The sequence below is a fragment of the Podarcis filfolensis genome (assembly GCF_964270895.1).
Source record: "Podarcis filfolensis genome assembly, chromosome: 3".
Taxonomy (NCBI): Eukaryota; Metazoa; Chordata; class Lepidosauria; order Squamata; family Lacertidae; genus Podarcis; species Podarcis filfolensis.
Window position 1 is genome coordinate 64,061,271 of NC_139606.1, and position 17,752 is coordinate 64,079,022.

Sequence of the window (17,752 nt, forward strand, 5' to 3'; positions counted from 1 at the left end):
GTTTCTTCTCCCTTCCCATCCATCAGAGCCTTCCAATCTAATCCTAATCCCCACAGTGCTGTGGGGCTCATGACATAAACTGAACTTTAGACCGGAAGTGCATAAATGGTCTTCCTTCCATAGTCTTGTCAAACAATCCCACACAGTAACCCTTTACTAGTCATTTTAATAAAGAGTTTGTTAATGCCTCTCTTCAGATATAGATGTCTTCTGGGTTATGCCGCGTATGATAAGAAAGGTTACTATATTTGGTTTAATTATCTTGTTTAGCACAACCTCTAATCCATTTAGTACATGCCAGTTTCTCAGCAAGCATTTTTTGCCATATCCTATCTCTCAGTTCCTGAACTGTGAAATTCCCCATCTTCTGGTGTCTTGAAATCTTCATGTGTGCTGCAGCTAGCAACAACGCAGTAATTTGTTTGTATAATATAATTTGCAAGCATGTCACTGTATATTGACAGTATCACAAGCAGGGAGTTCATTCTAATCCTAATTTGCACAATGTCTGAGACAAAATGAGGATTTCCCTTCATCCCATTTGGATACTCATTTGGTATCATTATGTATGATTTAGGTACCATTTGAGTATTTTACAACATCTGTGGGCCGCACATTTCAGACTAGATTCCTTTGCTTTTCTTGTATAAGCCATTTTGAAATGGTTATATCTAATAGATCATCTGAACAGTTATTTGGATTGCATTAAGGAAAATATCCTATAATATTTTAATGTAGCCTAAAGGTTAAAATGTTTGCTGTGTCTCATTGCAGGGCTCACTTAGAGGCAAGTGCAGAGAAGTGGAATAAGTTGCTGTCATCACTGGAAGAGCTTATCAAATGGCTGAACCTGAAAGATGAAGAGATAAAGAAGCAGATGCCTATTGGTGGGGATGTTCCAGCATTACAGTTACAGCATGACCACTGCAAAGTGAGTTGCTTATCTTTCTGCTGCCCATTTGACACTTTTTAAAATGCACAGCTCCTTTGCAGTGCCTTTGTAAAACTGAACCAAGTGTAGGGAAAGAACTATCTCTACCTGCCATTTGGTCTTCTGCATAGCTGACTACTAACCACAGTACAAGGCGTAGCTAACTCTGGTACAAAACCAACAGTTTACCTTGTGCTCAATTATGGATGGGGAATTATTTCATCCAGCCAGGCACACAGAGGCACAATAGTCTCTTTTACTTACATACATCTGTCTGCATCCATACTTGGATTAAAGTGCACTGGATCATCTTAGTCAAAGTGACAAAAACTTCCCCAAACCAAGAGTGGCAAGTCTTGGGCAAAACAGTGTTTTCCCCTAGTGGCTCCCTGGAGGGCATTCCAGGCTTTGGATGGCACCTCCTTCTGACTCTGGTAAGCAATCTCCTCTTCAGATGATCTCAGGGGCAAGCACCCTTGTGCCCTCCTTGACCAACAGCACAGCAAGGACAACCTTTTAGCTCCCCTGCAGCGTCCATCAACGTTAGCAGGGAACCACAGTTCCATTGGATTGCCACACTGATGAAGCTGGAAACACTGTGGCCATGTAGAACTGTGGCTAACAATAACTGACTGCATACACTTGAACACAGATAAAAACAGACTGAGAGAATAATCCAGGAAATCCCTCTGGAAGGTCCTGGCTGCCACTCCACGTGTACAGTGCTGGCCAAAGCTTCTAACATATAGCCTTAACCAAGCAACACCTTATTAAACATAGGAAAGCAGGCTTTCATTCAGTGTGTGTGTGCTTGATAGAGAGTTGTGAATTTTTAGGATTTAAGATGTTGGTATTCATGCTAACAAAGGTTTTAAAATGCAATAGTATGAAATAAAAAGTTTTAAATTAAAAAACAAACGTTGATCTTTGTCTACCATGATAGTTTCTGATCTGTGCATTGTCCAGAAACCAGATTTGATGGGAGAGCAAACATTTTCAGTGATAGTGTCCTAAGATTTGGGATGTCTTCTACAGGGACGCCCCCCAAGCCCCCCTTCTTACTATCATTTAGGTGCCAGGCAAAAAAGTTTGTTTTTCTAGGCTTTTAAAAACCACTAATGTGGTTGACTTATTTCAGATTGTTGTGTTAGTTTGTATGCTCTATGTTTTTTTGGTTGTATTGTTGCTATTATTTTTTTAGTTCTTTGTTAGCCATTGTGGAAACAAATTTAAGCAGGTAAATAGTGTTCTGGAGTTTTGACTGAACAGGATAAACGTGGGATTCTTAAAGAAACTTTTATAATGTCTGCTTATCCAGGTTAATTCTTGTTTCTTTATATAAATGAAATTCTTGAAAATCAATATATAATCATTAAAAAGGGAGAGCAAGAAAAGAATCTAGCCTTTTGATGCAACCTACCAGGAAGACATTGCCTTATGTAAACTTCATAAAAATGAATGGGAGCTGTGTAGGAGCATGTTGATTGCTCTTTCTTTGATTATTATTGACTGACATTGTTAAATGATTCTCTGCATCATCAGTCATCTGTGTTCCCTCTAGTTAATGCACCTGTCTATACAAAGGAAGGTTGTAAAGAAAACAAAAACATCACCATCTGAGTAAATAACAATTTCCCAGAATTTCACAATAAAAGCAAATTGCTGCAGCCTTACACAATTTTGTATGGAGAGGACCAGGACCGTGTGCTGATCCTGCACAATACCAGAAAAGCATTAATTTTTGTGTGTGGGCTTCATGGAAGAGATGTTTTTCTTTCTTGGTCAGCTCTCGGTTTAGGGAGGAATGCTATAATATAGGCTATAGCTTACAAGTTTAAAAGGTTGCTAAGATCAAATGAGGGCAACTTAAAAGTTATCATGGGGAAATAATCTGTTCAAAGAGTATTCCTCTTATCTGCTTATTCTTTTTATAAACTTCCTTTTTATGAAAGTCTTTAAACAAATAGCTGTATAGAGTTGAAATCCACCAACTACTTATTTTATGAGAAAGAGAGAGATTGGTAATTAATATAATTAAAAATGTGCATGCAGGATTATTTTTTATTGGTGATCCATTGAGCTGTTGCTTTTTTTATTTAGTAATTTTTAAATTAGGGTTTTTTTTTTTGTAAGTAGGCTATTTTGAAGGGTTAACTAACCTGTGGCTCTTCAGATGTTCTTATCTGTCAGGTGCTGGTGGTGGTTGCTCGTCAGTAACCAGGCAGGACTCCGACCTGTCTTTTACAGGTTTTATTGGTGCAAACTATTTACAGTGCCCCTTCTGGTTTCTCCCCCAGCATAAGAACTTAGACACCCCAAATCTCCACCTCCCCTCCTTACATTTCACCCCCCTGTGCAAGCTGGGCAACAGAAATGGCGTGTCTGCCTCCTGGCCAGCTGGGCTAGGTTAGGCGCTTGGGCTCTCAGTAGCATCTTCGAGCCCTTCCCTCGCTTGGCTGCCCCCTTCCCCCTCTGCTCCACTGGAGGTATGGCTTTCCCCACCGCTGGAAGAGGAGCTGCTCCTCAGAAGCCTCGGAGGCTCTCTGTATCCCCCTGCCTCCCTCCCCTTTTCCAAAGGCAGTTCCCTGACATTATCCCTTCCATTATCCCTAACCATTATGTCAGTTGGAGTCCAGCATCATCTAAGGACCACAGACAAGCCACCTCTGCTTCTGTGCATTGTGTTGCTTTTGTCATGGCCATAATGGTTTGTGCAACAAGTGTTAACATTCAAAGAGCAACTCTTCCTATCTTTATCACTAAAATGAGAAGCTTTGTTTATTTGCTTAGAATGCTACTGCTATGGAAATGTTCACTGTCCAAGCAAGCATTATTAATGCAGGTGGAAAATGAATCAATCCAACAAATTCTTAGAAAAACAAATATTCCCTTCTGTTTACGGTCATGCTGCGCAATGAGAGAGATAAAGGGACAGGGATGCAGGAAAAGAGGGATAATCAGAACATTTGTCTGTCACCAGAACACTATTTCAGCCCTGTTGTGAGTTTCCAAAAAGGGACTTCCTGCAATATTGCATGATCACGTAGCCTCCTACATGGTGGCACTGATAGAAATCAGTTTTGCTTTATTTCATCCACTTGACGACAATTAAACTCCAATCTCTGTCCATTCTCAGTACTTCATAAACTCTCATACATACTCCCCTTAGTCCAATCTCTTCTTATTTAGTTCCATTGCTTCATGTTATCTCTCTGCTAACTTCTTATAGTTTTAATACGCTGTTCTCACTTCAAAATAAGTTATGACACTTTTTTGTTTAATGTTGCTCATTTAATGGCTCTCTCCTTCTGTTCACTTTCCCTAGTGCATTGCTTCAAAAACACTATGCAAATAAGTATGGTGTAATGTAATTTTAAAATTTGTTTGCCTGATTCATTTGTGTCCTACCAGAATGTGCTTGAGTGCTAGAATATATATATTCATTTTCTTAATTTGCTTGAGGTTGTATTATCAGCAGTTATGTTTTGTGTAAAGAAGTTTATACAGAGAGGGCCTAATAGACACAAGGGCTATAAAGAGATAGTGACACTGAAACAAATAGTAGCCATTAATAAATGCATGTACTTCCAAATTGTTCTGACCTCCTGGTGTTTTATCACTTTTCTGTACATAGTTGTTAACAGATTTATTCCATGATGGGCACAGTCCTGAGCCTGGGATTGCAATGCACAATTTTAGTAATAAGCCATTCTTTTGTTCCCTGTTATTAGAGTTGGTTTTTGGCAACAAATGCATGAGCTGGTATAAATAAAGCACAAGGAGGGCTATGACTGTATGCAAAGTTTAAAAAAAAAGTCGCATCTGTAAATGTTCTTATGCAGGCATAGGCATACTCGGCCTGCCAGATGTTTTGGGACTACAACTCCCATCATCCCTGACCACTGGTCCTGTTAGCTAGGGATGATGGGAGTTGTAGTCCCAAAACACCTGGTGGGCCGAGTTTGCCTATGCCTGTTCTTATGCATCTGCACAAATACATGAGCTCTGCGGGTAAATAAAAATAATGTTCTTACCTATCCATAACATTAACAGACAGCATGAAGCAATTTGCCATACTACTTAACCTCTGACTCATAAAATGTGGAAGATGGCTCCCAGAATCAGAAACAATGCAGAACACAATGAGGAATTTAAAAGGGTCAGGCTAGGCATCTCCAGAGGAGATTTAGTTCTTTAAAAGCTTGCTCCATTTCTCATGATGAGTAATTTCCCTGTGCTGACACTGATCCCCCCCCCAATAATCTAGCTAGAGCATAGGTTTCCAAACTGATCCATGAGCTTCAGTCAAGTGGTCCGTGGTGTGTCAGTAAAGCACAATTAAAAACCATGCAGTATAAATTGTAATGCATTAAAATTGCCACAACAGGCAGAAAAATTAAGTGGTCCATCAAGACCCTCATCATTTTTCAAGTGGTCCAATAGGGCAGGGAGAAGTCTGGGAACTGCTGGGCCAGAGAACAGGCTGCCATTTCCCCTTTGCCTCCAGCAGCTTTGTAGTCAGGCAGCGTTGACTGGACAGCATGCTTTGTTATTTTCTTCATTCTAATGGAGGATTGCTGGGTAGGGTGGTTCTAACTTTCATAGAGATTTAACTCACCCTGTAATTGTACATTTCCCACTTTCCCCATTGGAAAGGGGCAGTTCCTTCTCTAAATCTCTAAATGAGATCAGCAAGAAAGCCTCCCCATCATGCAATAGTACCTGCATTCAATGAAAACCCCCCAAGAGTTCCATATAAGGTATCAGCCCTGTATTTCCACCATCATGGTTCTTCCTGTCAGAACACCATTCTAGAATTTCATTGATTTCTTCTCTTTAAAAGCTCTTCCTTAACGCCAGGGCCTTGTGAAATTCAAGCTCAAAACAAACAAACAGAACCCTGCATCAAGGCAATCTGATTTATACACTAAGAAACACTGAGTTCTTTTTCCTTTGTAATTTATGCAAATTAAGAACATTTGCATACTTTTTCTTATTTTGTACAATCGACCTACATTTTAACTGTATTGAATAATCTGGGAGTGACAGATTTGAGGAGCAATTAACTATGCAGGCCAATGAAGCCTCCATTCTCAAACACTAGACATCTTACTCAAACTGATCCCCTGAGTTCTGAGATCCCAGTAGGAATTTCCCACTCACACCTAATTCTATCTTCTCAGCCACCAGGGCTAGAAACTTGCAGGTTGTCTTTGAATCATAGGAACCTAAATTCCTGGTGTAAGCCAAGAGACAGACAGCAGTTGTAGCTGCAGGATTCACAGGAGGTGTCAGCTTGGCAATATTCTTATTCTGACTCAGCTGTGCATATGTCCAGAGAATGCACAGGCTCGGAGACTGAAAATTTATTCCTAGAGCCATAGAATCAAAATTGCTTACTTCTCTGCTGGGAATGAAGGACCCCCTATTATACGCTAGAAGGCTCCCCTTTCTAAATAAACGTAAAGCGTGGGGAGGGAGAAAAAACATTTTACTAGTTGCATATTTTTGCAAAGATGCAGCTCTTGCAGAATCACTTGAGCAAAAAAAATCTAAAAGAATGGATTTCAGAAAGGGGTCCATATTTTTTATTCTATTCCTTCTTCAAAATGATTTATCTGCATCTTTTCTGCAGAGGGAGGCGGTGGTGGGGAAGATGCCAAGAATGCAAGCATTTGGTTGATTTATAGAGCATAGAGGAAGGTTGGTGAGAGAGTGAGATCTCAGAATGTGGGTTGAGGAAACATGTTGAAGTGCTAGGTTAGGTACTTGTGGCTAAGCTGCTAGGACAGAATGAAATGACTGGGATTGTTTTTAAGCATGGAGGAAAGCAGTTCTATTTGAGAAGGAAAACTGTGAGACTGAGAGCCAAGGCCCAGAGGATAATAATTAAATGCTGTAAAAGCCTAAAGCGGGGCAGGTGGGGGAAAGAAAATGGAAATTACAGTATAAGCAGGGTAGGTGAAGGGATTGAACAGGGATGGGTTTAATTATGAAAGGTGAGGAGAAAAGTGAAACATGCTGAATGAGCGAAATCACAGGCACTGAGGGAAAGAGAAGGGAGGGCAGCTGTGGAACAAATTATTGTTTTATTACCTGTATTCTTCCCTTTCCCAGGGTGGCTAGCAACATTGAAAACCTGACACTGAAAACAAAACCATAAACTAAAATCCAATATAATTATAAAACAATCACCAATACAGTTCAGCAATGCATTTCTTGATAGGCGGGACATTGTGGGAGGCAGGGTTGCAGTGCCTTGTGTACTCTTCCCTTCTGCAGACCCTCTTCCATTTTGGGGGGAATAACTGGTTTCTCTTCCACTTGCACTGTCAGAGTGATCTATTTAGCACTATGTTGAATTCCTCCCTATAGTTCTTTGGGAAACATACACCTGTATAGTCAGATCTGCTGGTTCTCAACTCACTTAATGGAAGTTAGTTTTCTAAGCAGTCATCTAATTTGCATTCATTCAATGCAATTGAGCCATTATCGTATCCGTTGCTATTATTAAATGCTTTCCCATATATTGTCAATTGAAAACCATTGTGTTATGCTGAAAGCAACAGTTAATGTTAATTACTGAGTACTAGCACAAATAGAGACCTTTCTTCAAATCCCCACTAAGCTAATTTGTATACATTGATCTACTTATATGCCTTCCGGAAAAAAAGACAGCAAAAAATGGCTATCAAACATAGCAACCAATTGCTGATGCTTTTGACTGTTTGGCCTTTTCCATTGCTTTTATTCTAACAAACTGCTGCTAGAAAAATTCCATATAAAATAATGTTGCAAGTTGTGAAGATTAGAAGATGGCATAGCAAAGCACCTGATAATTTAGAGCTATATTTTCATAAAATGTTCCTTAGCTGCTTTGACAATCAACATGGAGTTAATATGTATGGAGAATAAGGCTGAAACTCTCCGCCAGAGGTTGGGAAACCTGTAACCCTCCTGATGTTGACTAAAGCTCCCATAATCCCTGACCACTGGCCATGCTGGCTGGGACTTGGAATTCAAAGCATCTGGAGGTGGTTCTCCACCATGCCCTTTTCTCACCATCTCGTCCAAGTATTTGGTCAGAACATGGAAGGATGGGAGAGATTGCATCTGCTGGCCCAGCCCTAAAACTTTATGTGTGTGGAGCTCTACACAGAGCTTGTGGGTAGTGCCAGCCAGTGTTGCCCCCGAAACAAATGCAGTCAGTCTAGATTTTCATGTGGGAGGCTCCCATTGCAGGCAACAGTTGGATGTGTTGTCATGTGCAGAATCAGTGCTAATGGTGGAAGGGAGATCTGATGACAATCTCTTTCTGTTTGTACAGCTCTGCAATATGCAGACCAGTATACTGTCAGAGTAAAAAAAATGGGGGGGGGGGCAAAATATTTAAATCTCACACAATCAAGATTGGTTAACAATTTATACATATCACACATTTACTCTGTGCTTATCTACTGTAGAGAAGCCTTGTTTAAAAAACTGGGCACAACAGGATTGATAGGGGCTGTATTCACCTAAACCCTACTCAACGTAGACCATTAAAATTCATGAACCTAGTTAGTCATTGTCATTAGCTCTAATGGGTCTGCTCTAAGTAGGACTAGTACCATTCTATGTGAAGAGGGAGAACTGTAATCCCACCCCTAAACTTCACACATTGATTAGGTCTTCTTGACAGAGCCTGTGTATAAGCTGTATGCCACAAGCTTTATGTGATTACCGTATTTTTTGCTCTATAAGACGCACCCGACCATAAGATGCACCTAGTTTTTAGAGGAGGAAAACAAGAAAAAAATATTCTGAATCAAATGTTGTTGAAGAGGCTTCGCGCGGCTATCCCTGAAGCCAGAACAGCTAGAGGGATTGCTGCGCAGCAATCCCTCTTGCTGTTCTGGCTTCAGGGATAGCCGCGCGAAGCCTCTTCAGCGCAGTGGGAGAGTTCCTCCTGCTGCGCTGAAGAGGCTTCACATTGCTATCGCTGAAGCCAGAACAGCAAGATTGCGCAGCAATCCCTCCTGTTGTTTTGGCTTCAGCAATAGCTGTGCAGCTTGCATTCGCTCCATAAGATGCACACACATTTCCCCTTACTTTTTAGGAGGGAAAAAGTGCGTCTTATAGGAAAAAAATTTACGGTATATCCTGCGTATCTACAAATTATTCAAATTTAACTCCACCACCAATGTTAGTTTACTCACTGCTGCTAAATGATTTTGTTATCACCAATTACTGGTGTTGTGAAGGGTCACAGTAATTTTACATACATTCACGATCTTAAATGAATTGTCACAGACAGCAATTTTTCATTCCCATGCCATTTCATTCTCAATTTCTGTATTCTTCTTCCTGCGGAACCTGTGACCCTCTAGATGGTGCTGGATTACAGCTCCTATTGTCCCTGACTGTTGACAATGTTGGTGGGGGTTAATGGGAACTGGAGTCCACAATATCTGGAGGGCCACAGGCTCCACCCCCTTGCTTTGCACTCATGTGTATATCATATACCCTGGCAGCTGAGGATTATGCTTCACCTGGTCTCTAGTCAGTGAAAGTTTATGCCACAGTAAGTGTGTTAGCCTTTAATGTGCCACAAGACTCTGTTGATTTTCCTGCATTGGAAAATTGTGCTATAAATATTGTGTTGAACGTTTCTGAAGAAAGGGCTAAAGAATAACATTTTTTCCTCTTAGCATGTATGTACCAAATACTTTCCTTCAATTGTTGAGGCATTTTCAATTTGACTTAATCAAATCTTTAAAATATTTCTTAGTTTTTAGAAGACAAATTACAGCTTTACTTTGTTTCTAATAGGGAAGGGGAGGAGGGCATTAATAGTTCCACATATTGATCCACTTCGTTTCCGGCCCAATTCAAAGTGCTGGTTTTGACTGATAAAGCTTCAATGGCTCAGGGCTGCAGTACTTCCAAGGTCTTCCTCTCCCCATATGAACCACCTGTGATCATCATCTGAGGCCCTTCTTCATGTGGCCCCTCCATGAGAGATCTGGAGGGTGGCAACACAATAATGGGCCATTTCTACCTGTTAGTGGATTGCCTTTAACTATATGTGGCCTTTTAGAAATGGGTGGGATGTTTTTAATATATTTTTCCATCACTTGATTTTAATGTATCTATGTGGGGTTTTTGGTTGGTTGGTTGATTGTAAATCATTTTGGGTTGCCAAAATCAGTGTGGTACATTTAAGATAATCTATAAGCTTCTAGAGAAATGACATCCTCACTATCTTAGAAGTGTTCCAGGGGAAAAATCTGAAAGGCTTTTCATATGTGTCCATGATTCAGAGCCTCTTCCCTCCAGATTGTTGAAATACAACTCCCATCATCCCTGACCATGTTGGCTGTGGCAGACAGGAGTATCTGGTTTATGCAACCAGCATATCAGAATCGGGATGATGATCATTTGTTAAATATGTTAGTCAGTTTATCTTGCCTGATCCAAATTTTGGCAACCCAAAATGATTTACAACCAACCAACCAAACAAACAAACAAAAAACCCACATAGATACATTAAAACCAAGGGAAAAAATAAATACATTAAATACATTAAAAACATCCCACCCACTTCTGAAATAACTAGAATTAAAAGACTGGAAATATTGCAAATTAGCTATATGTAAATTTGCAATGCATTTTTCTATTTTTTATTAGTAATAGTTTTCTCAGGGTTTTAGTAAGAGAAACTAGATGCTACTTTTAAAAAGATAGTGTCTGATAAAGACTCAGAAATAAAATGACACAGAGATTAAACAACAGATGGTAGAGCCTACTGTGAGTGTATAAATCTAGCAGAGCCTTAACCTCCTAAGGACTACTCAAGAGACGAGTTAAGGGTCCTGGGTTTTAAAGCACAGGATTTAGTGTTGATTTCTTCTTCTTTCTATAAAAACACCCAAGATCCATCGCTCACCAGCCTTCTGGGATTTCATGGTCACTAAAGAATCTGTCGTGTACTGAAACATCAAGCAAAAAGCATTTTGCTTGTAATTGTCAATACTGTTCTGTTCAGAACGGACAGAGGTGCACTGGCGGAGGAACGGGGGTGCGGAGGGAGCAGACCGCCCTCCGCACCACTATTTTGGTAGGGTGCCATTGCGGCACCCCCCCCCCCGGACACGTGCCGCGCACCCCGGGGGCACCAGCCATGCCCCCGCCTGCTCTCCGCCCCCGGTAGCAGAGCTTGCAGCTTCGCCACTGCAGGGATGGAATCTGACAGTTTTATCCTCTGTATTATATTTTGTTTATTCCTGTTATGAACTTTTGTGTTTTCCTACTATGTTGCAGTGGGGCGCGGGTGGCGCTGTGGGTAAAACCTCAGCACCTAGGACTTGCCGATCGCATGGTCGGCAGTTCGAATCCCCGCGGCGGGGTGCGCTCCCGTTTTTCGGTCCCAGCGCCTGCCAACCCAGCAGTTCGAAAGCACCCCTGGGTGCAAGTAGATAAATAGGGACTGCTTACCAGCGGGAAGGTAAACGGCATTCCGTGTGCTGCGCTGGCTCGCCAGATGCAGCTTGTCACGCTGGCCATGTGACCCGGAAGTGTCTGCGGACAGCGCTGGCTCCCGGCCTATAGAGTGAGATGAGCGCACAACCCTAGAGTCTGGCAAGACTGGCCCGTACGGGCAGGGGTACCTTTACCTTTACCTATTATGTTGCACTCCACACGCCAATTTCAGGAATCCTGTTGACAACAGTTTACTTTGGTTTTTATGCATATATACGCAAAACAGATTTTGCTACAACTTTCTGTGGTGAGCATATTGTGAGATCTGTTTGCAAGGCACATTTAATGCTGATTTTCATATCATTAGCTTAGCTGGTACTAATTGCATACTTCACCGTCTGAAACAACTTAATTAATTAGTTTTGACTCTGGATTCAATGACACTATATGGTATGGTTAAGGGCAAAAGAATATGTACTTCAAAATACATTCACCTAATTGTTTTCCATGAGACTATTGACAAATGTAAAATTTTGGGATCATAGTTGAAACTTTGAAGTCCCATGTGATAAGTGGATGCAAGCAATTGCAGAAACAAATATTATTTTTGAGACATGTAGCAAATTGTCCAGGAAATGTGTTACAAAACTACAAAAGTAAACCCTATCAATACACAAATGTATTTCTGTTTTTAGAGTATTCTGAACTATGGTAGCACATATCTGCTATTTCTGAGTTATCTGAATTCATGAAAAAGTTTAAGTGTTAAGCATAACTAAGATGAAGTGGGATAACTCATATGTTTGGAATGCAACTGGCTTGGAGGCCTTAGGTTGCCTGCTGTGACAATTTTACAGCGCACTTCAAGCGTTAAGTCTCCATGCCAAATTCACTGGCCAAACTAACAGAAAAAAAGAACCCAACATGGATGAAAGTTCCTGAGGAAGGAATTGCTAAAAGTGCAATCTCCAAGATAATCTCCAAAATAATTCCAAGAGATAAATCTGAGAGACATCTGAAAATGCTTAGTCCTTTGCTGAAAATAAAGAAGAAATGGAAGGGTGGACAGGTTACCCAAGAATGCACATAGACGTGTGGACCAGACTTATAGGCACAATGACAGGAAAGCCAAAGCTGAGAATTAGCTGAGACTAGTGAGGGATGCTCAGAGCTGTAAAAATGTGTTTTTCAGGAATGTTTGAAAGAGAAGGAAGGAAATGACAGGCCATCTGCTCAGTCAGGATGCTGGCATGTTAATTAATGACAAAGAGAAGGCAGAACAGTTCAACCCCTATTTTACCCTTGTTCCCCCCCACCCTGGAAAAAAGTATTCTTAAACAATATTCAGTATTACTTATGGATATTCTTAAAGCACTGAAATAATGTTTCTTTTAAAATTTATTTATATTAAATTTGTATATTACCCTTCATCCGTAGATCGCAGGGCGTTTCACAACATAAAAGGACAAATAGCTATCACCGGTGTCTGTTTCTTATTTACTTCTTTTATTTAATAAAATGTATCTACTACTTAGTAGAACTAAAGACCTGTGAATAGTATATAAGACAGCTTTCCCGTATTTTTTGTGTATTCCATAACCTTTGGTGTATATATATTTTTAGCCTTCCTTGAGCTGAACCAGTAATTGCTCTGGGAAACCAAAGTCTAAATTTGTAACCACAAATTCATATAGTTATGTAAAATGGTACTGGCAGACTTTAATTAAAATAATTATTCTTCAGGCTTTTGTAATCTTTTCTCAATTAAGCAATGTTTTTCTGCATTCCTGGCCTTAGTTGAATCCCGTCACATTTGTGTGAAGTTGCACTGGTTAAAGCTCTGCTTTAATCAAGTTATTTTTCTCTCAGGAGTTGAACTTAGTCTTAACCCTTTTAATCAAATATAAATGTGCATTAATTTTACTATCTAGATGTATTTTTTTTTAAAAAACCCTTCCTTCAGAACTGATTTGTGTTCAGTCACTAATACAAATATTCCACATTCTTTATCTTCTTTTTAAAGAATGAAGATATCTCCTAGCACTTCTGAGGACATTGCCGTGAACCTATAATATACTCAACAGGGGTTGTCTTTTCTTTTCTTAAAATGGAAATAAGCTTCTGACTAGGAAAGGACTCTATTCCTTTGTTACTTGCAATGCATTGATTCATAAAGCTGTATCCTGGGGGTTGCTTGTAGGCACTAGGTAGGTGACCCTAGTGCATTTTTTGAATTGTTTCTTTATTGTTTCTGATTTTAAAGAAAGATGACAGGGACTTCCTTCACCTGTAGGGGCTTCTCTCTCTCTCTCTCTCTCTCTCTCTCTGTCTGTCTCTGTCTCTGTCTCTCTCTCTGTCTCTCTGTGTGTTTGTGTGTTTGACATAGATGCAGTTGAGTAGGGTGAGTGGCAGAAATGCTTATGTGGTATATGCGGTGTTTTTTTCTGAAAAAATGTTTAGGGGGTACAGTGGTACCTCGGGTTAAGTACTTAATTCGTTCCGGAGGTCCCTTCTTAACCTGAAGCACCACTTTAGCTAATGGGGCCTCCTGCTGCCGCTGCCCTGCCACTGCACAATTTCTGTTCTCATCCTGAAGCAAAGTTCTTAACCTGAGGTACTATTTCTGGGTTAGCGGAGTCTGTAACCTGAAGCGTATGTAACCTGAAGCGTATGTAACCCGAGGTACCGCTGTACTCTTGTTTTGACTCCAGAAAATCACCATTTTATAGTTCAAATTGGGAAAAATAAATACAGCAAATGGACAAAAGCACAAAGATTCACAAAATGGTTAGGCGTATGCGTATCCCTGTGTCCCCCCCAGAAAAAAGCACTGGGTGTATGAGAGAGGGAGGGAGGGGAGAGAGCTTATACATGTGAAGTCTGTAAGAGGAGAAGGGGATATGTTTGTGTGTGAGAGAGACAGAGAGAGCGCAAGAGAAAGTGGTGGGTGGTCTGTATGGGTGGTTTGCAAGAGAGAGAGGACAGATACATTTGGGCAGAGAAAGAGGGCGTGTGGCTGTGGAAGTGTAAAAGTGTATGCGAGAGAGATGCATGTGTCTTTGGTCTCATTGTGCAAAAGAGGGAGTGAGCATGATGTGGTTATCTTGTATGTTTTCTCTGGTACTGGTCAATACTTCCTGTTACTAAACAGCAACAGCATTGTAGGGTTTTTTGTGTGTGTAATCAGTATTGTGTGATCTCCACAATCTGGACAAGCAGGCCATAGCTGACTTCCTACATGAAGTATAAGATTGCCCAGGAGGTAACAGCAATGACCTTATTCTCTCTATAATTTTTTTGTCGTGCCATGCGTACCTGGTAGCCATTTTGTGATTGGTACCCACAGCACTTTCTCAAAGTTTCTATTGCTCCCAAAAGGCTTCTGATGCCTTCTGTAGCCCAACTAGTATTTACTAAAATCAGCATTTTATGAATAAAGTAAAATGGGCTTGAAGTGCAACACTCAGAGGATGCATGGGACAAAGTTTTAAATTTGTGTGCATAGTTTTTATCCTCACAGCATACATGAGCTCATACTTGAGACTATTTTGAAGTGGATCAGTTGCTGAAATTCACCTTTGTTTTATAACAACAACAACAACATTTTATTTATACCCCACCCTCCCCAGCCAGGGCCAGGCTGAGGGCGGCTAACACCAAATATAAATTACAATTAAACGTAATAGAAAAAACAACAAACAAACAAACAGTTAATTAAAATACGGCTTAAAATACAGCTTAAAATGCAGCCTCGTTTTAGTAGTAGCCCATAAATCAAGACCATAAAGGGAGGAAACATCAGATATTCACCCAAGCCATGGGCCAGCAAAAAAGCCAAGGGAAAATTTATATATCAAATCCCATATAAGGGGTCAGAATGAGTCTAAGCCGAAGGCCAGGTGGAACAGCTCAGTCTTGCAGGACCTGTGGAGAGTTGCAAGGTGATTTTATGATCTGCCCCAGAAAAAGGGCAGATTCCTGTTCACAAGTTGATATAATGCCTTGGTATTACCAGATAAAGTTTCTTTTGTTACAACACAGAATCTGTATTAAAACAAAGTCTCTTGATTTCTTGTAAGCCATATAAAAACTGTTTTTCCTCAGTCGCTTCAACCTCAAGAGCTTTCCATTTCCACCCATAACTATAAAAGAAACAAATTTCTCCAACACCTGTCTCAGTATAATTAGAAGGTAATTCAATACCAGTGGATGGTATTGGGACATAAACCTGTGAAAGACCCAACAGATTCAGGCTCAAATAAAAAGTGCCTTTACTTCACTGGTGCCTAATAAAAGTGATTTAGACGATGTGTTCTGTTTTTAAGAAATGCTCATGTTTTCTAATTGAAAATGGCCTCGCCTTCCTCTATCAAAAAACTTTAGCAGACTTACCTGTACAGCATAAGCCTGTGTAAATTGTTTGATAAAGCTACAAATGAGATAGTTCTTTTAAAATACACATGATGTTTTTTTGGTTGATAGTGCTGTGCAATACATCTTTGGGGATGTATTTTTTTTGGGGGGGGGAGTTGTTGCAATGTGATTTCTGACTTAAAAGGTAAAAGTTCTATATTGCAGGCGTTCATCATAAAGATTATGCAAGCCCAGTCCTAAAGTGAATTTTGTTGGAGCTCATTTTGAGGAAATAATAGCTTTGGGGAAAAGATATTCCACATTTCCACCAATATATTCCAGAGAGAAGGCAACACCTTCATGGGTTTTCTTGGTATAGTGAAGGAATGGGGAACCTCTGTATCGTTAATGATCTTTCCAGTTAAAATAAGCAAGTGATGTTTTTCTCAGTTTCACTTTAGGGAGAGAACAGAACAGACCAAAGTAGACAGCACATAATTGTGGATAAATGTTTATAGTTCTGTTCCCTGATTTTAGTTTGTACCACAGCTTACAGGGCAAAGAAATAAAGTAAAATAATTGCATGCATTTATTTCACAAAGCAAAGTGTTTCTAACTGGTAAGAATGCCTTTTATTCAACAGAATAGATACTACTGTTCACCAGACATTTTCTGACATTTAGAAGAAAAAAGAGCAATGGAATACAATGTCAAATGTTAGGATTTGACTGTTCAACAATAGGCATTTCTAGTGGGATTTCGGATTTTTGTCTAAATAGGCCTCTGTTCCATGTTGCAAACTGCTTCCAGGAAGCAGTAAGTCATGTGGCAATGGAGAGCTACTGTTCTAGAACCAGGGTTGCTGGTTTACCCAATGAGAAGAAAAATGCAGTATGAAGAGGGCAGAATTTTCTGCTTATTATATGTGAAACATCCAGTCCAGTAGCTGCCCTAACGGACACTGAACTAGGGATGGCAAGAAATTGAGACCTGTTTTATGTAAACTTGCCTAATTTGCGCCTACTGAAACAATAGAGGAACTGAAACAGTTAGTTTTCGTTCAAAAACCTCACTTCTCCAAATGTTGTGATGCAGTTGTCCATCCTAGAGATGTGTCAGAACTGCAGATATTAGGGGCAAATGTGCATCATAATGCCCACATTAGTTTAAAAAATCATTAAAAATGCATTACATTAGGGAAATTGCTTGCAAAGATGTATATATCAGGCAAGATTGCATACAAAAATGTGTGTATTAGAAGTCTGTGATTAAACATTGAGAAGTGTTCATGAGGGGGACTTCCAGGTTAGCGCGAACGGCTAATGGCGGATTCCCTCCGAGCTCCGGAGGGAATCGGCTCTTCAGGAGCGGGGTCTTGCCGCTGCAGCGATGCGGGGACCCTTAGAAATCACAGGCGGGGAAGCCTGTGAACTTGGTGACTCGGCGGGCACCATTTGCGTCCCCCCCGACCCGTGAAGAAGCCTTTTTAAAGGCTTTGGAACGGGGGACAGGGTGAGCGGCGCGGTGCTGAGAGTTGACTGCTTCTCCTGGGGAGTGAAGCCGCGAGCCATGGTCGGAGGGCGCTGACTTCTTCCTGTGAACAATCGGACCCTAAAAGTAACAACCCGTGAGTAGTACGGAAATTGGACTTTTTAAGGAAATTTCTTTGGAATTTGGCACGATCGGGGAAGGTGCAAACAGGAAGTCCGCCTCCCCGCCTTGTAAAAGATCTAAAGCAAGGACTAGTTAACTAAAGTCGAGAGAATTGTCTTTTCGATAAAAGATATCAATTTCACGATTTGGCGATATAAGTATAAGAAATTGTGCTGGAGGATAAGAGTTAATTTTGAGAGTTGAAGTTCCACCCCCCCCCCCGGACCCGGGAGTGATCCGCGAGAGAGCCTGCTGAGGAGACATAGAGAAGTTTGACAGCTGTCAAATTTAGCTGTCAAAAAGGAAAAAGAGAACTTTGTTTCTGCTGTCTCTGCTGGATACAGTTGCTGCAAC

The 17,752-nt window shown here is 40.6% G+C and overlaps 1 protein-coding gene across 2 annotated transcripts in view; it reads left to right on the top strand.

The window, feature by feature from the left end:
• UTRN (utrophin) overlaps positions 1-17,752 on the top strand; it is a 317,035-nt gene that overhangs the window by 212,242 nt on the left and 87,041 nt on the right. For both annotated transcript variants that reach the window (XM_083607527.1, XM_083607528.1), the window contains one exon: positions 775-931. In XM_083607527.1, coding sequence (XP_083463653.1) covers positions 775-931 — 157 coding nt within the window. The remainder of the gene's footprint in view (positions 1-774; positions 932-17,752) is intronic.